The 19,602-nt window shown below is 40.9% G+C and overlaps 1 protein-coding gene across 1 annotated transcript in view; it reads left to right on the forward strand.

The window, feature by feature from the left end:
• Slc9a7 (solute carrier family 9 member A7) overlaps positions 1–19,602 on the forward strand; it is a 170,686-nt gene that overhangs the window by 125,246 nt on the left and 25,838 nt on the right. Inside the window, exons 14-15 of the mRNA XM_070040577.1 lie at positions 6,742–6,801; positions 18,251–18,314. Of these exons, the coding sequence (XP_069896678.1) occupies positions 6,742–6,801; positions 18,251–18,314 (124 nt within the window). The remainder of the gene's footprint in view (positions 1–6,741; positions 6,802–18,250; positions 18,315–19,602) is intronic.

The raw sequence follows: 19,602 nt of genomic DNA on the forward strand, positions 1-19,602 counted from the left end.
GGATTCTGTTAGCTAGAATCTTGTTAAGGATCTTTGCATCTGTGTTCATCAAGGAGATTGGCCTGTAATTCTCCTTTTTGGTTGGGTCTTTGCCTGGTTTGGGGATGAGTGTGATATTGGCTTCGTAGAATGAGTTTGGGATAGCTCCCTCCTCTGTTTCTCTGAAGAGCTTGAGAAGTATGGGTATTAGTTCTTGTTTAAAGGTTTTATAGAATTCTGCTGTGAATCCATCTGGTCCTGGGCTTTTTTTGTTGGAAGACTTTTGATAGCTTCCTGTATCTCATTATAGGATATTGGCTTATTTAATTGGTTAACTTCTTCTTTGCTCAGTTTGGGCAACTTGTATTTCTCTAAAAATGCATCCATTTCTGCCCGATTTTCTTCCTTTAGAGAGTATAGCTTTTGAAAGTAGTCTGTTAGAATTGTTTGGATATCTTGGGTACGTGTTGTGATGTTTCCCGTGGCATCCCTAATCCTATTAATATGGGTTTCCTCTCTTCTTTTTTTAATTAATCTAGCCAATGGGCCATCAATTTTGTTTATTTTTTCAAAGAACCAGCTTTTTGTTTGGTTTATTTTGGTTATGGTTTTCTGATTTTCTAATTGGTTAATCTCTGCTTTTAATTTGGTTATCTGGCTTCGTCTAGTAGCTTTAGGTCCCATTTTTTCTTGTTTTTCTAGCTGTTTTAATTGCAACATGAGATTATTTACTTGGTCTGTCTCCATTCTCTTGATGTGGGCACTGAGGGCAATAAATTTGCCCCTCAGGACTGCTTTTGCTGTGTCCCACAAGTTTCTTTGTGAGGTGTTTTCATTTTCATTGAGTTGTAGGAAATGCTTTATTTCTTCTCTGATCTCTTCTGTTATCCAGGCATTGTTAAGGAGTATGCTGTTCAATTTCCATGTATTAGAGAAATTTCTGCGGTATGCTTTGTTATTGAGAGCTAGCTTGATTCCACTGTGGTCAGATAGGATACAGGGGATTATGTCGATCCCTTTGTATTTGCTTAAGTTCCTTGCATGAACTATGATATGGTCTATTTTGGAGAAAGTTCCGTGAGCTGCTGAGAAGAATGTGTACTGTGTTGTTTTAGGGTGAAATACTCGGTAGATGTCAGTTAATTCCGCTTGAAGTATGGCCTCTCTTAATTCGGTAGCTTCTTTGCCAATCCTCTGGTTGGCAGACCTGTCCTTTGGTGAGAGTGGTGTGTTAAAGTCTCCTAGTATTATCGTATTGGGATCTATTTTATTCTGTAAGTTTGAGAGCATTTGTTTGACATATCTGGGTGCACCAATATTTGGGGCATATAAGTTGATGATGGTTATATCCTCCTCTTGGATTGTTCCCTTTATTAATATGTAGTGTCCGTCCTTGTCTTTCTGTACTGATTTTAATGAAAAGTTTATTTTGTCAGATATCAGGATAGCTACACCTGCTTTCTTACTGGGGGCGTTTGATTGGTAGATCCTTTTCCACCCCTTCACTCTGAGTTTGTTTGTATGTTTGGCTGAGAGGTGGGTCTCCTGAAGGCAACAGATGGATGGGTCTTGTTTTCTGATCCAGTCCTCAGTTCGTTTTCTTTTAATTGGCGAATTCAGCCCATTTATATTAAGAGAAAGTATAGAGAGATGCATTGTTGTCCCTGCCATTCCGTTTTCCTAAGTTTTTCTTCTTTCCTTTCCTCCTGTGCTTGTTCAGTTAGACTTTGAGTAACGCCTGTTTGGGGCAGGCCTCAGTTCCTGGTTGCTTTCTTCAGGTTGTGTCCCCCCTCTTAGAATTCTTTGTAATGCTGGCTTAATGTTTATATATTCATTTAGTTTTTCTTTGCTATTAAAAGTTTTCAGTTCTCCATCGAATGTGAATGCTAGCTTTGCCGGGGAGCAAATACTTTTGTTAAACCTTTTGTGGCTATGTGTCTTGTTGGATTTCCCCAGCTTAAAGGGACACACATGAAGTGGTGGTGTTGATGGGGTGGGGAGGCAGTGGAAGGACACACAGCCATTGGACTGAATGAACAGGTAACTTTCTCACACTAGAGGACAGTGATACAGTCACTGGAGGACAAGTAAGAACACTTCGCTTGGTATAATTTATATAGATTGAAAATGTATTATGATACAGTTTTTACAAGAAAATATTAAAGAATAAAGGTGGAGAGAGGCCCTACTTCTTTAGGTAATAACAGTTATAGCAGAATTTGGTTTTCAGTACTGAGATTTGAACTTAGGGCCTTAAAGCACTTTATCATTTCAGCCATGCCTCCAGCTCTCTTTGGTTTGGCTATTTTTTTACATAGGGTCTTGCTTTTTTCCCAAATGAGTGGACCACAATCCTCCCATTTACTCTTTGCACATAGAATGACAGGTGTGCACTACCATGCTCAGCTTTGTAAATGAATATTTTTGAGAGTTCTAAAATACATTATTAAGATACATTTTTAAGAATTTTATAATACATTTTTTGGGATATAGATTTTTTTCACACCTGTAGTATTCTTATCCACACCCTCTGACACTTGTGAAGAATACCATCAAGCATATTTGTACTTGACATATTCTAGGTAGTTTTTCCAGATACATTTTTGAAAATCAGTTTGGGGAAGGAATTCATTAACTAGGTGGACCAGAAGGTTCTTTTTATTTGATGAGAGCTAGGTACTTCCTCATACAGTTCTTAAGCTCTGTTAAAGTTCCCACATTTTCATTTGGCTCTTGCTAGTAAGCAAGATTGCCTATGATTCAGGTTTTGCAGTGCCTTCATATCTAAAAATTTTACACTGCCCTTTTTAAAGCATTTATTTTGAGGAAATAAAAGGGCATTTGTCTAAATACATACATGAAGTATATATATTTTCTGTCATTCTAAAACAAATTTGTGTAGGAATGTTTTGCTGAATGTTAAATTTGGAAATGTAATGCTCCACATTATTAGAAATATTGTCTGTTAACTAGTTCAGATTTTTAAATAAAATACTTTAGACTGTTAAAACTATATGTAGAAAATCTTTCCTAATTGAAATTAAAAGAAAATGTTAAAATATTAAAATGAAAATAAAATAATACCAATGAAAAAAAGAGTTTTAAAATATCACTTGGTACTCAAAGGTAATGTCCTGTACATGGAAGAACTAGGGTTTTGGGTTCCAAGATCCTAACTTGGAAAATTCCTGTCACCATTTCTACCTCTTTATTTTACATCTAATCCTCAGTTTCCTTACCAGATTTCAAACAGGGACAATCCTAGTGTGATGATCAAATGTGATTATATGTAAATGTGATGTAAGATTCGATCATTGGAGGCTGGGAAGAATAGAGCTCGGTGGTATTTTGTCTACCATGTGCAAGGCCCTGACTTCCATCCCCAGAACAACCACCCCAAAAAGAATTCTCTCATTAAATATGCCTGGTGGCACATGAAACCCTTAGTACATTTAGCTATTACATTATCTGCTATTGCTATTATTATGATTACAATTACCCAACAATAGTGCTTCTCACATTAAAGGAATCCTAACTTGTTTTTCTGGTATTTGTTACAGTTTTTCAATTCTGTAGTATTATGGGATGGTTCAAATCATATTCTGAATATGTAAGTAACTGGAAGTATCACCTTAAGAACTGTCAAAGCTGGGCTCCAGTGACTTACACCTGTAGGCTGAGATCAGAGGATTATGGTTCAAAGCCAGCCCAGGCAGGAAGGTCTGTGAGACTTTTATCTCCAATAAACCACCAGAAAACAGGAAGTGGCATTGTAGCTCAATGTAGAGTGCTCGACTTGAGCTGAATAGCTGAGGAACAGTGCCCAGGCCCAGAGTTCAAGCCCCACAACCGACAAAACAAAACAAAAACTGTCAAAGTCAGTGCCACTGACTTATGCCTATAATCCTCAGGAGGCTGAGATCTGAGGACTAATATTCAAAGCTAGCTAGGAAAGAAAAGTCCATGAAACTCTTATCTCCAAGTATCCAGCAAAAATCAGAAGTAGACCTGTATGTAGCTCAAATGGTAGAGTGCAAGCCTTGAGTGAAAAAGTTAAAATAGAGTACCCAGGCCCTGAATTCAAGCCCCAATACTGCCCCCCCCCACACACATACTCACTCACACACTCACACACAGAGAGACAGAAATGTCAGATTCTTGCTTGCATATTTCAGAGGACAGAGTAACATGAGATTTGGGGCATTGTCCAACACAGTGCTTCTCAACATTTATTTTACATTAAGATCCTCAAAAACTTTTTTTCAAACTTTATTTATTTATTTATTGAGCATTGCTACCCCCTCCTTTGTTTTTCTTCTACTATCCCTTCCCTACCCCACTCCCTCCCCAGGAAGTTGTAAAGTTCATTTCTGACATAGTGTCTTGTGAGTATCATTGTTGCAATGGGTCATCCTGTGTCCTTGTTTCAGCATTGTGTTATTCCCCTTCCCCTCCCCAAATTAGATAACGGTATGTACAAGATGCAGGGTACCAAAATCAAATACAGTGATATACCATAGGGGGAAGAACTTACAAAAGAAACAAAAAAATCACATAGTACATTAAAAACAACGACAACAAAGAAAAACCTCTTGGGGTTTATTTTGCTTATCATTATCTAATATGGCCATATGTCCATAGCTTTTGAGCTTTTCTGCTCCAGTGACTTACTGTAGTGAAGATTTCATACCACCAGATACTCTTGATGTGCTAACCTACTATAGTGCTCTGGATATCTCCAAACCATTATGCTATCAAGAATTTTCCTTTCATTCCCCCAAGAACCAATTCCCATCCTCATAGGAAGGGCATTTCCCCCCATGGAGTGCAGGGTCTTAACCAAAGGCAGTTTTGTCCCCCAGAAGACATTTGTGAACATATAGAGATGTTCTTTATTGGCAGCTTGGAGCAGTGCGTATTGCTGCTATTAGTACCTTGTGGGTGGAAGTCAGGGATACAACCTACGATGCACAGGACAACTCCCCCCCCCCCACACACGCATACACCAGAGAATTATTTGGCCCCAAATGTCAATAGTGCTGAGTTTGCAACGCCCTGCTATAATGTGATGGAAACATGCATTGTATACTTAAGCACCCCAGAAGTGACTAGGGAAGGTCAAAGTGGACCGGGTCAGATCTTAAGGCCACAGGTGAAGAGAACATACAATAGATGTTGGGTACCTGGTGCAGGCAGAACCTGTGGGCAATGTGATTTGTTTGTTTTAGATACAGATAATTTTTTCCAGGCACTGGTGGCTCACTCCTGTAATCCTAGGCTGAGATCTAAGGACTGCCGTTCAGTGCCAATCCAGGCAGAAAAGTCCAGGAGACTTATTATCTCCAATAAACCACTTATAAAAAGAAGTAGTGCTGTGGCTCAAGTGGTAGAGCAAAAGAAGCTCAAGGACAGTCCTGAGTTCAAACCACAGGACTGGCAAAAGGTCCTAGAGGAAAGGAAAGGAGGGGAGGAGAGAGGAAGGAAGAGGGGAGAGGGAGAGGAAAGGAAAGGAAAGGAAAGGGGGTATCATTTTAATCTTAAGGACTGTTGCTTGGGTTTTTTCAATAATATATTAGCTTTTGTTTTTTTGTCAAATATGTGTAAAATGTGTATAAGTACTCTAAATATGTGTTCATTGCTTAGCGATAATTAACTGTTTTGTTTTCTTTTTGTGAGGTATAGACATATCTTGCTTAAGAAACAGATGGATTTCTGAAAGTTGTATGAATTCATTTTCTGTAAGGTGCATTTGTTTCTTCATTCCCAATTATTCCTTATTTGACCCGGCTCATAACATTGTTGCATTGTTGGTTTTGTGTGTGTGTGTGTGTGTGTTTGTGTGTGTGTGTGTCTCACACGTGCTTGCGTGTGAATGCACACACATGCCAGTCCTGGGGCTTGAACTCAGAACCTGGATGCTGTCCCTTTTGCTCAAGGTTAGGTGTAATTGAGTCACAGCTCCACTTATGGGTTTGCAGGGGATTTTTTTTTAATGCTTAATTGTTGATAAAAGTCTCATGGACTCTCCTGTCCAGACTGGCTTTGAACCTCAATCCTCAGATCTTAGCCTCCTGAGTAGCTAGAATTACAAGTGTGAGCCCCTGGTACCTAGCTCTAACACTGTTTATTTTTTTTTAATGGAATTAAGATTTAAATTCCTAGCCTGTGCTTCCCTATGAGCTATGTTCCAGCCCTTTTTGCTTTAGGTATTTATTGAATAGGGTCTCGTATTTATGCCTAGGCTGACATAAAAAACCTTTGAGCCTCATATTTACACTTGCTGGGTACTTAGGATGACAGGCTCATGTCACCTCATCCAGCTTTTATTAGTTAAGATGGAAGTTTCATGAATATTTGCTTGGGCTGGCCTTGAATAGCAGCCCTGATTTCTGCCATCTAAGTAGCCAAAATTACAGATGTGGATGACTGAGCCCCCAGCTTCTAACATTGTTGCTTTAAACTTATATTTAGCCACTTCTGCACTTGATCTTAGCCAAAAAGCTGAGAAGCAAGTTTTTAGCCACCTCTTTATCTCTCTGAGTTTTAGAGAATGGGGACAATTTAAAATGGATATGTAGCTTAGAGATTGCCTAGCATGCATGAGGCTCTGGGTCCCATTCCCAAAACAATTATAAAAGAGGATTTGGATCTACATACAAAGCGAAATGGCCTCTTCATAGATATGGTTTGGGTCCTTGGGGCCAGGGTTCCTGACTCCCCTGTTGTTCCCATCATACTCATGGTCCCTTTTCTACTGCCCAGAGTTGGTGTGGAGGAGCCCTCCGAAGAGGATCAGAGTGCATACCGCTGGCAGTACTTCAGGTGACACAAGAGCATCCTCAGAAAACAATTAACTGGGCCTAGCTTTTCTCCTCTTTCTAACCTGAGATACTTCTCTTCATATGATTTGTTTCTTCTTACCTGTGTGCACTATCTCTTAGCCCTTTTAACCAAGGGGCAACAGATTAAATCAATTCTACTCATTCTTTCTACTCTTAACTCTGGATTCATGGGTGGGGTCATTGTTCCTGGAATCTTCCCCCTCCTTCCACCTCTCCCCCCCCCCCCCCCCCCCCCGTATTTCCTTGTTTTGGATCATATGTTGTCAAATCCAAAGCCTGCATTGGCAAATATCTTCTTGGGTATTTTTGGTTGTGTGTGTGTGTGTGTGTGTGTGTGTGTGTGTGTGTGTGTGTGTGTGTGTGTGTGTGTGTGTGTGTGTGTGTGTGTGTGTGTGTGTGTGTGTGTGTGTGTGTGTGTGTGTGTGTGTGTGTGTGTGTGTGTGTGTGTGTGTTCGTTCTGGTCCTGGGGTTTGAACTCAGCCTGGGCACTGTCCTTGAGCTTCTTTTGCTCAAGGCTTATGCTCTACCATGTGAGCTACAGCTCTACTTCCTTCTCTTTTGGTAGTTTTAGTGGAGAAAAGAATCCCACAGACTTTCCTAGCTAGGCTGGCTTCACACCACAATCCTCAGATCTCAGCCTCCTGAGTAGCTAGGATTACAGGCGTAGGACACCAGTGCCCAGTGCTTAGTTAGTTTTAGGAGCAACCTATTTTCAGAGATGTTTTCTGTACAGGTCTGCTTAGGGCCTAGTAAATAAGGCCTGTAACTCATACAGAAAACCAGAATTTCATATTTCAGTTATTATCTCCTCAGAACTTACATTGTCCTAATTAAGCAGCAGTGCTGTTGTGTTTTTTTAAAATATTATTATTGTAAAAATACTGTTGTGGTGGTGTGTTTTAAAAGTATATTTTTGTGCAGTGCACTGGTGGCTCATGCCTGTAATCCTTGCTACTCAGGAAGCTGAAATCTGAGGATTCAGGTTTGGAGCCAGCTTGGGTAGACAGGTCTGTGAATCTCTTATAACCAGTTAACCTATAAAAAGCCAGAAATTGAGGTGTGGCTTAAGAAGTAGAGTACCACCCTTGAACAGAAAGGCCAAGCAAGAGCTCAAGGTCCTGAGTTCAAGCCCCAGTGTCAAAAATCAATCAGTTATGTATTTGTACCTTCCCTGGTGATTCAGAAGATATAGTGAACATTTTAAACAAAAGGATAAAGGCTCCCCTAATGAAATTTATTTCTCAGTATTCATTCAAGTTTATAATATACTTCTTTTGTGGGTGGTGATGTAAGAGCAAAGAAAGTGAATCATTCTATTTCTTCTTCCCTTTCTGGGTCTCTAAGTGGCATTTTCTCTTTCTGATCTCTTTATTGGTGTGGATAGGATATGTCAAATACAAAATAGACTTTAACTCTGTTCTTGGCATTGGGAAAATATTTTACTCCCTGAGCACAGTAGCAAAAACAGTAATACCTGAATGGAGCATGAGGACTTGAAATGTCATGCCCCAGATTTACGTTGTAATAACATATATGAAGTTAATTGTAGCCAGGCACCAGTGGCTCACACCTGTAACCCTAGCTACTTAGGATGCTGAGATCTGAGGATGGTGGTTCAAAGCCAGCTGGGGCAGGAAAGTCCTTGAGACTCTTATCTCCAACTAACCACCAGAAAATCAGAAGTGGCACTATGGTTCAAGTGGTAGAGTGCTTGCCTTGAGCTGAAGAGCTCAGAGACAGCACCCAGACCCAAAGTTCAAGCCCTAGAACCCACAAAAAAGTTAATTGTAGTGTCTTTTTTAGTCTTTTGGTGGCACTGGGATTTGAATTCAGGGCCTTGCTCCCAGCCCTAATCAAAGTCATCAAAGAACTCAAGGAGTTCACACTTTTCTACTGCACAAAATTAGCATACCCACACACACACTCTCTCTCTTTCTATCAAAACTTCAAGTTTGGAGATGTGACATTAGATACCAATTAGGTTGCAGTCTACCTTCAAGGAGGAAAGTCTTTTAGACAAGTAAGACTCAGCTTAAGATCTGATGTTCAGGGTATATGTCTCCTATTCCTCAAATTATTTGCAACCTTGGCCATTGAGATCTTTAAAAAGCTATGGATGGGTAGAACTCAGTGATAGAGCACATGTTCAGCATGCACAAGCCCTGGCTTCCATCCCCAGTACCTCCACAATATTGTGGATTCAAGATCACATCCAAGATGTCTGAGATTTCATGACACCCTCATCCATTATTCAAAATGGGAAATATACTAAAGGGAAAGTTATTCATTTTTTTGTCATTCATTCCTTTCAGAATGAGCATATCACTCCGATTGCTTTCTTTTCTCATTTACTATGGAGTTTTCACATTTGTCTCATTCGTAATGAAAAATAGTGATCATCCAATTCTTGAGTGAAGGAAAGAGCATTGTTGCATCCTCCAATAAGCTCAAGCTAAAACTACAATAGAATAAAGCATCCCAACACTTCCAAGCTTACATACAGTGTTCTGGATCAAAAGCATTGTAGCTGGTCAGGAGAGAAATATACATTCTGGACAGTTGCCTGAAACCAGAGTGTTCAGAAATTTGTTGGGGGACCACATCAAGTCCTTTTTAGCTTTAAATTTGCACCTGAAATCCTCTATGTGGTCTTTCTTGCTGCAGAGCACCACAGCAATACTCTGGCCCATTGCTTTATCTCTTGTTCCCAGAGACTAGTTTGCTTCTGGGCTTGGCCCCACGGGTGGAGCCTTTTTTAGAGAGAGCACATAGTTTTCTGTGTCACCCCTGGGGAGTCCAAGAACCCCTGGAGCCTGCCAGAAAAGTAATTATGAAATCACCCTAACAGAAACGCCTTGAATGGTAAAGACATTGCAGAAGAACGTGATATTTCTCGTGGCCCCTCATTTGTTTTCTTCTGTAGCACTTACAAAATAGTAGCAAGCTGGGACGCAGGTGTTTCTTTTCTTGGAATTCTACTATTAAGCATTTGTGTCAGCAATCAGCACCTCCAAGAAACCCATGGGGCCTTGCCACTTTCCTCTGTGTATGGGGAAAGCCCAGGAGGTCCTCTTACCCTCTGTGCTGTCAAGAGTTTGGACTGTATCTCAGATGGATGATTAATAACAAGTGGCTATGAAGAAGGCCACTGGGTGGGACTCCCCTCAGATTTACAACTTTTCAGGGGATGTATACAACCAGATCTGAACATGGCTACCTTGTTTGAAATTTGACTACCACATGTCTCCCTTAACTAGCATTGTTTTTTTTTTTTTTTTGGAGGTGGGGGGTCGGTTGTGGGGCTTGAACTCTGGGCCTGAGCGCTGTCCCTCAGCTCTTCAGCTCAAGGCTAGCGCTGTACTACTTGAGCCACAGTATCACTTCTGGTTTTCTGGTGGTTAATTGGAGATAAGAGTCTCACAGACTTTCTTGCCCAGGCTGGCTTTGAATCGCAATCCTCAAACCTCAGCATCCTGAATAGCTAGGATTGCAGGCGTGAGCCACCGGTGCCTGGCTTAACTAGCATTTTTATCCATGCCTTTTTCTCTTTTTATTTTTTTGGTGGTAGTGCAGGTTGAACTCAGAGCCTGGGCATTGTTCCTTAGGATTTTTTTCCTCAAAGCCAGCATTCTACCACTTGAGCCACAACTCCATTTCTAGCTTTCTTTGTTGTTGTTGGTGGTAGTCTTGAGGCTTGAGCCCAGGACTGGTTGCTGGCTCTGAGCTCAAGGCTAGTGCTCTACCACTTTGAGCCACAGCTCAGCTTCTGTTTTTCTTTTTTGTTTGTTTTTTTTTCCTGGTGGTTAATTGGAGATAAGAGTCTCACAGGCTTTCTTGCCTGGGCTAGAATTGGGCCTGGTTGCTGTCCCTCAACTCTTCAGCCCAAGGCTAGTGCTCTACCACTTGAACCACAGCACCACTTCTGGTTTTTTGGTGGTTTATTGGAGATAAGAGTCTCAAGGACTTTCCTGCCTGGGCTAGTTTTGAACCTCAATCCTCAGATGTCAGAGTAGCTAGGATTATAGGTGTAAGCCATCAGTGCCCCACCACTTCTAGCTTTTTGCTGGTTAGTGGGAGTTAAGATTTTCACAGAGTTTCCTGCCTGATCTAGCTTCAAACCTTGATTCTCAGATTTCAGCTGCTTGAGTAACTAGGTTTACAGGCATAAGCCACTGAACCATGGTAACAATGAGATGTACAAGACACCATGTTGAAAACAAACTTTACAACTTCAGGGGGAAGGGAGGAATTGGGGAGGTGGGAAGTGAAGGATGGTAGGGGAAAAACAAAGGAGTAACAATGCTCCATAGGAAATGTACTCATTACCTTACTCATGTAACTGTAACCCCTCTGTACAGTATCTTTACAATAAAAAACATATTAAAGAAAGAAAGAAAATCTCCAGACATTACAGGATTTATGTGGAAAGGAAAACCACAGGGCTGGGAATGTGGCTTAGTAGTAGAGTGCTTGCCTAGCATGCATAAAGCCCTGAGTTTGATTCCTCAGTACCATGTAAACACAAAAAGCCAGAAGTGGCTCTGTCAAGTGGTAGAGTGCTAGCCTTGAGAAAAGAAGCTCAGGGACAGTGCCCAGGCCTTGAGTTCAAGCCCCAGGACTGGCAAAAAAAAAAAAAAGAAAAAAAAAGAATACTACATAGTTACTAGAATCTATATTTATCTAGATAACTTATTATATATAATATATAGTCATGAATTTTGACAGTTTGTTGTTTTAAGACTGAAATAATATAAGCTTATGATTCATCAATATTAGTAAATTAGATTACACCATAGAGGCAGGAAAATAGATTGCTGTTTTTGAAACATTTTTTACCAAGGATTTAATTACTCTTTAGTTGTTGTTGTTGTTGTTGTTGTTGGTCATGGGGCCTGAACTCTGGGCCTGGGCGCTGTCCTTCAGCTCTTCAGCTCAAGGCTAGCACTCTACCACTTGAGCCACAGCGCCACTTCTGGCTTTTTCTGCTTATGTAGTGCTGAGGAATCAAACCCAGAGCCTCATGCATGCGAGGCAAGCACTCTACCACTGAGCCGCCTTCCCAGACCCAATTACTCTTTTTTAATTGGGGACATTTTAAATATTCAAAAAAATGACAAGAGTACAACATTGAATATGCATATATTGACCTGGACTCACCACTTGTGAGGAATCTGCCATTTTGGTGGTTATTTTCACCCTCTTTTTCTCATGCTCAACCATTTCACAACACTTCAAAGTATATTACAGGTGTAAGTTATATTTGCATTTGCCTCCTGAAGCCAGCCTCTTCCTCCTTGATTGCCTTTATAACACCTGAGGAAAGCAAGATGCGTTTTTGCCATGTATATTTTATTCTTTTTTAAAAAATCTAGAACAATCCCCCCCTTTTTAAAATTTGAGTGTTCTTGTTTTCCTTTAGGATGGAAGGGAGGAGGAAGGAGAGTAAATGAAAGGATTGAAAACAGATGACCTATCATTTTAGTTTCTCTGTGGCAGGAAGTATTGTTCCCCCCCACTTTTTGGTCTCTTTCAATATGGATTTTGTATTGTTAAGTATTCAAGATATTCCAGGATAGCTCACAATCTGGATTTTTGCGTTTTTTTAAAAATCATGACTAAAGATAATTTATATAAAAAATACTGCAAAAAGTTATATATTTATAATTTTTCTGTTTTGCTAGTACCAGGGCTTGAATTCAAGGCCTCATGCTCTGGCTCAGTTTTTTCACTCAAGGCTGGTTCTCTAACATTTGAGCCATGCCTCCACTTCTGTATTTTTACTGGTTACTTTGGAGATGGAGTCTTGAAGATTTATTTCTGTTTGGGTTGGCTTTCACCTGAGATCCTCAGATCTCAGCCTCCTGATAGCTAGGTTTACAGGCAAGAGTAGGTCATCAGCACCTGACTAATTGCTTGTTGAGTCCTGTCAGGTGGCATGTATTGTGAGGCTGACTCTTTTTTTCCTCTCTTTTTGGTACTGAGGTTTGTATTGAGGACATTGCTCTTACTAGGTAGGTACTTGACCAATTGAGCCATACCCCCAGTCCAGACTGCATCTTTAATTAGTGATGCTATATTTGACAACTTAGGTAAGGCAGTGACCCCCAGGTCTCTCTGCTATCAAGGTACCATTTTTAAATGTTTTTAATTTAAAAATAATCTGTACAATGATCTTTTGTGTGCACATGCATGCAGGCATGCAGTAATTCTGAGGCTTGAATTTAGGACTTGGGTGCTGTCCTTGAGCTTTGTTGCTCAAGGCTAGTGCTCTATCACTTCTGACTTTTTGGTGATTAATTGTAGATAAGAGTTAATTGGAGATTAGAGTCACTTGAACTTTCCTGCCTGGTCTGGTTTTGAACCACAGTCCCCCATATATCAGCTTTCTTGGTAGCCGGGACTATAGTCTGAACCACTGATGCCCAACTGTAGAATCATCTTTTACAAAATAAAACCAAGCTAATTTTTACTGTCTTTAAGTAGTTGTACAAAGGAGGTTTCATAAAAAGCAGTTTATGAATACAGTGCTTCTTGTTCAGTGTCACTTCTTTCAACATTCTCATCTATCCCCCCCTCCCAACCCTTCCCTCACTTTTCTTAATTTAGTAGATTGAATTCTTGATTGCATTCTCCCCTCTTGTGCATTCATCTACCCTTTTTTCCTTGACCCCACTCCACCCCTTTTAAGTGCCTACTTCCTGATGTTTATTTTGTTGAACTTTGACTGCCTTTCTAAGGAATTACACTATTTGTATAGCCCCTTGAATCTACCATATTTCAGTTAATACATTTGTATACACTTGCATATCACACAGAATATTTACTTATAAGTTTATAAGCTAAATCTAGCTTTCATATATAAAAGAAAATGTGCATCCTTTGTCTCTCTGGGCCTGACTTCTTTTAATATCACATGAATGGTCAGATTCCCAACAAGCACAAAATCATTCACTCATGAACCTTGTTGAGTGATTCCACTGGGGGTGGAAAATGGAGATTTATCTAATTTAATCATTTTTTCCCCTGTTAGGAGATGGCACTCACTGTACAGAGCTTTAGAGAATTTAAAATTTTATTTTATATGTTGATGTAGTAAGAAATCTCTTCATTGAGTAACCAATTCAAGTAGAGTTTTGCTTAATGTTTATGCGACATGAAGTTGTATATTCGAAGAACTCTAGCAGGAATTTGGAGGTTGTCACTGAGAATGTGAAAAAATGGCAGCCAATTTCTACTTTTGTAAATGATCAGCATAAAATGTTTTATCTCATCTAGTATAGTCATATTTGCAACATTAGTTTATAGTTATTGCTTTTTAATTGTTTCCAGTATCTCAACATCCGGGCCTTTTCATCAATAATTCCATCTTGAAATAATTCTACTTAGAAAAAGCGTAGAGGCCTGTTTTCTCAAATCTGTATGGGGGATGATATATACAACAAGAAACTACTCTTACAAACTATAGTCACAAGGTGGCATCTTCTTCCTATTATGGTTTCCTAAAGACACTTTTTTTTTAATTAGAAAAAAAGGTGACAGTAGAAAGCCATTGTTGAAATCAGTACTTTCTGGAATCTGCACTGGTCAATTCATGAGGCAGGTGGCACATGTGACTTTAAATTGCAAGTTATCAAAACTGAAACTGCAGGGTATTAGTCATACTAGCTATATTCTGGGTACTCAGTGGCCACATGTGTATTGTGGGGACCATACTGCACAGCTCAGGCAGAGAACACTGCCATCACTTCTCAAAGGTCTCTGGGACAGTGCACATCTAGAACTACTCTTAGTGTTCCCTAGAGCCAGACTTTACCAGGTTGGAGTGCAATTCAGGTGGCCTTGATTTCATGCGTTTACAAAGTTCTTGTTTTTGACTTGGTTTGGAAATATGCCTGTCCACAAGGGCCTAGGATAAATGAATGGATTCCACTGATGCTTCTAGAACTTAACTGAAAACAGTCTGAGTCTAGTATTTGTAAGCAACTCTTGTTAAACCAAATTTATTTAAATTCTTGTTGAGCAGATTTTCTTCCCCTAGCAGAGATGAGTGAAAAGAATAGAGGGAGCTAAATTTCATGTGTTAACTGTATTGGAGTTTATTTTTTTCCTTTTAGTGCAGAACACCCCTAAGTGTTTCTTCCTTATCTGTAGGTCTCCTATTTCATCTGAGCTAATAAAGTCAGATTGTTTTATCATTACTAATGCGGAAGCCACTTACAAGAACTAAGGCATGTGCCTCTTTCAAAACTCACAGTGCAGAACACAGGGATTATCAGTGAGAGATCTGAAGTGCCATCGTCTTCCCATACTATACTTCATGCTTTCAGTAATTACTGTGCTAAGCTGGGGATGGCTTTGGCTCCCAGTGGGCTGCTGTGAGCTACTGTAGTTACTGTGCTCTGCCCCTCACGATTTGCACCTGGTAACTCATCCTCAGTATATTAATATGGCATGAAGTGGCCTAATATTTGATTCTTGGCTATTGACCTCACAAAGTCTGACAGTGAGTGGAACACAGATTAAGAGATGGTAAAAGCCCGCTAAGGGTTAAAAAAATCAGCAACAAGGAATTCATTATGAGGCCTTTCCTCTAGCCAGTTGTATACATTACACACTTTGGGTGGCCCCATAGCTGTCTTGTGATTTTGTGGGCAGTCTGTGAACTTCCCTGAACTGGATGGTTTTCAGGTCACAAGATCTATCTCTGTGAATGCTAGATATCTGTGGCTTATGCCTGTAACCCTAGTTACTCAGGAGGCTTGAGATCTGAGGATCTCAGTTCAAAGCCAGCTCATGCAGGAAAGTCTTTGAGATGCTTATCTCCAATTAACTACCAAAAGAGCTGGAAGTGGACCTGTGGCTCAAATAGTGGAAGGGTAGCCTTGAGCAAAAAAGCTGAAGGACAGTACCCAGACCTTGAGTTCAAACCCTAGGACTGGCACATAAAATAAAAAAAGATCCCTGTGAGATCTGTTGTTCAGACTTTCTCAGAGAATGTCCAGGAATGTGGATGTCAGAAACTGCTGCCTAAAAATAGCCTCTATGGTGTAGTGAAGTCCAGCTGGTTTAGTATAAAGATCCCATTCAAAGCTAAGCACACAGGGAGGGAATCTGGTGCCAGCCCTACATTAGGCTTTAACTGAATGCTCTGACCAGTGCCTAACATAGGAGGGACTCAGAAAATATGTGCTAAATGCATGAATTCACCTCATGGTTAAAAACTCTGCTTCTGGGCTCATGCCTGTAATCCTAGCTACTCAGGAGGCTGAATTCTGAGGACTGAAGTTAGAAACCAGCTCAGGCAGGAAAGCCTATGAGACTTTTATCTCCAACTAACCAGCAAAAAGTCATAAATAGAGCTGTGCTTCAAGTGGTAGAAAGCCAGCCTTGAGTGGAAAAATCTCAGGGACAGTGCCAAGGTCCTGAGTTCAAGTCCTTATACCAGCACACACACACACACACGCAAACACACATACAACAACAACAAAAAACTTTACCTCCAGAACATTTTGGAGTAAGTGTTCCCCTACCTTCTTAGGGGTACATGCCTTGAGCATATGCTGAACAAGAGTCAATTAGGAAAGACTGGAGGTTCGATTTGGAGAGGCTGTGTACATGCATACATCTGTGTTGTCTCCTACACACTCCCACACCCATTTCTTTCCTTCAGAAAAGATCTCTAGTGTCATATGTGGGAGGAGAGGAAGAGAAGGAAACATGGGACTTTGTATGTCCAGTGTCTGCTCATTGGATTCAACACAGATAGCAAAGACATCCCCATTGAAGCCCACTTGGCACCTCTCTTCCTATTCAAATGCAGTGTAATCTGCTGAAAGCTTGAGTCTCTTTTCCTTGTCTTTTGATCTTTTATGGCACCTTCCATTTCTTGCAACACAGGTTGGAGTGAGGACATCCCTGGTATCTTCGATATTCCCCCATTGTTCCTTGGTATCCATGTTGTTCATGTCACAGTTCTCTGCCTTAGAGACTGGAAGATGCAGGAATACAAGATTAACAGGTGCATAGAGCAACAGGTGCATATAACTAAGCCAGACAACTGCCCCAGGACTTTGGGGGAATTTGCTGTAAATGGATATTGCCACTTTCCCTTTTCTTTCTTCTAGTTCTTGTTCTCCAGTGTATGAGCTCCCCAGTCATTGTTGATGCAGGGGATGGGGCATTAGGATTACAAGCAGCTCTGGTCCCCAACACATGACAGTGACACTGATTAAAGGGTAAGGCAGACTGTATTCAGGATCATCCTTATTGATATAGGGATTGCTCTGATGGGCTGTGGAAGTGTAAGAGAGAGATAGAGATCAATAGATAGAAAATGATTAAGAGGAGACATTAGGGGTAATGGGGAGTTTGGCTAAATCCACCTAACAGTGTTTTTGCTGAAGCCAGTCCAGAGCGATCGATCAAACACTTCCTGGGGATGATGGAGGATAAGGAACTCCCATCAGAAAGAGAAAAATCATCTATCAAGGATAAAAGGTTCAGGCTAAACCAATTTAGGAAAATGCTTGCTAAAATCCAGTGGTGCCTACAGGCAGAGACAGAAGTCATGTCCTAGTTTGGAAGAAGGTTTAGAGAAGCCTGTATCAAGTGTAGTCAAGGAAAGACTCTTGTCACTACCCATGCTTAGATAGCGAGGGATGTGTACTTCATGTCTGTTGCTTTGTTTGAATGTATCCTCAAAATAGCATGAGGGATGGTGAGATATGGATAGATGACTAATGACTAATGAAAAATGTGCCATAAAAGTGGGGTGCTGGTGGGTGCTTACACCTATAATCCAAGGGACTCAGGAGGCTGAGATCTGAGGATCTAAGTTCAGAGCCAATCTAAGCAAGAAAGGATGTGAGACTCTTATCTCTAATTAACTAGTGGTGCTGTGGCAGAGTGGTAGAGTGCTAGCCTTGAGCAAAATATCTCAAGGACAGTGCCAAGGCTCTGAGTTAAGCCCCAGGACTGACTAAAAAAAATGTGCTATAATTGTTGAAGGTCTTGGCAGTAGACATATAGGTGTTACCTATAGATTTCTTCAATACTTCCCTGTATATCTGAAGAAATTTCATGACAGAAAAATGTTAGGGACATTAAAGTAAGTCATGACAGAAGTGAGGACACAGCCAAGTAGGAGGGACCTACATTTTGGTAATGCACATCACCTGGTACAGCAAGGTATCTGGACAGTTGTCAGCCAGTGCTGTTTTCCCAGAGGCCTTGCTTAGTGTGTGAACACACAGGATCTATTACCCCTGGCTGTCAGGGAATCTACTGTGGTGTGTCATCTGACTTCTGCATGACGGCTTTCCTTTCCTTCTGCTTTGGAAGATGGTGGTGATTTTCAGCTGCCGTGGCTGCCATGGACTGAGCTAATGCTTTCTGTTTTTCTCCTTGTCTTTCTCTCTGGCAACTTTTAGAGTTGGTGTTGATCCAGATCAAGACCCACCGCCCAACAATGACAGCTTTCAAGTCTTACAAGGGGTAAGTCACAAGAAATGCTTCTTTTCAGGGAAGACATGATTAAAAAAATAATGTTAAAATTTCTGTACTTTGGTGGCTCACACCTATAATCCTAGCTACTCAGGAGGCTGAGATCAGAGGATTGTGGCTTGAAGTCAGCCCAGGCAGAAATCTCCATGAGATTGTATCCAGTTAAACAGCAAAATAAAACAGAAGTAGAGCTGTGGCTCAAGTGATACAGTCTTGAGTGAAAAACCTTAGGGACAGTGCCCAGGTCCTGAGATCAAGCCCCAGTACTTGCACAGAAAAAAAATGTTTCAATGGAGGGGGCCCTTGTTCCATGTGTGTACTAGACTCCCTCATCATCATCTTGACCATGACTTTCTGAGGTACCTACTGTTACCTCCATTTTCCAGGTTAGTAGCTAGAGTGAGGACTTTGGGGAGTCACATGAGACTAAGGGAATGAAAAGATTGGCATTTTCTAAAGCAAAATATACAGGAGTAGCTGGATATCAGCATAGAGAGAGTTGATCTGGATGTTTCTTGACCAATCAAAATAGCATGCTGTTTCCCACGGCTCCTGATTCTGCACTCCCTCCCCTGCAGAAGGAAGGAAGTGAAACAATTTTCTGGGTTACTGCAGATCTTATTATATATCTAGTAAAATCTCACATGCTGGAAACACTTTGCTTGGAATTAGACTTAATAATGAACTTTCTGACACTTTTCCATGAAAATATTTGAAGAACAGCAGATCCAAAGTTCTCAAGGCTCTGGTATTTACTCCAGGCAGTGATGATTAAAATAGCCCTCCTCTCCAAAGGAGGGGGACCCTCCATTTGTGGTCCTACATAGACTGGATGGGCTGTTAATATCTTCTGTTGTAGTCTTCATGTCCCTCTCCCCACCCCTCACCATTCACCAACATGGAGCTGTATCATAGCTTTTCCCTGACCTCCTTCCCAGTTTCACAGTCATGAAGAAAGGCCCTTAATGTTAGTTCCCCTGACCTTCGAAAAGCCCTTAGGATGGCGGCCAGGCTGGGAAAAGCAGGCAACCTTCCAATTCTATTCCCCAGGCTCCTCTCAGTAGTGACTCACATCCTTATGCAGAAAAAGCTTTCTTAGACTCTCCACATCCTCACAGCCTGACCTTGTCCTTGGGAGTCTCTAACAGCAGGACTGGGAGCACTCAGCTCTCATGGGAAGACAAGGGAGATAACTGTGGATGAAACCTTGAACCCTGACAGTTTCCCTTGAAGGAGGTCCAGATTACATATGAAATTGAAATCATAAGCAGAGACAGTC

Source organism: Dipodomys merriami, unplaced genomic scaffold, assembly GCF_024711535.1.
Source record: "Dipodomys merriami isolate MVZ:Mamm:240054 unplaced genomic scaffold, mDipMer1.0.p SCAF_3, whole genome shotgun sequence".
Classification (NCBI taxonomy): domain Eukaryota; kingdom Metazoa; phylum Chordata; class Mammalia; order Rodentia; family Heteromyidae; genus Dipodomys; species Dipodomys merriami.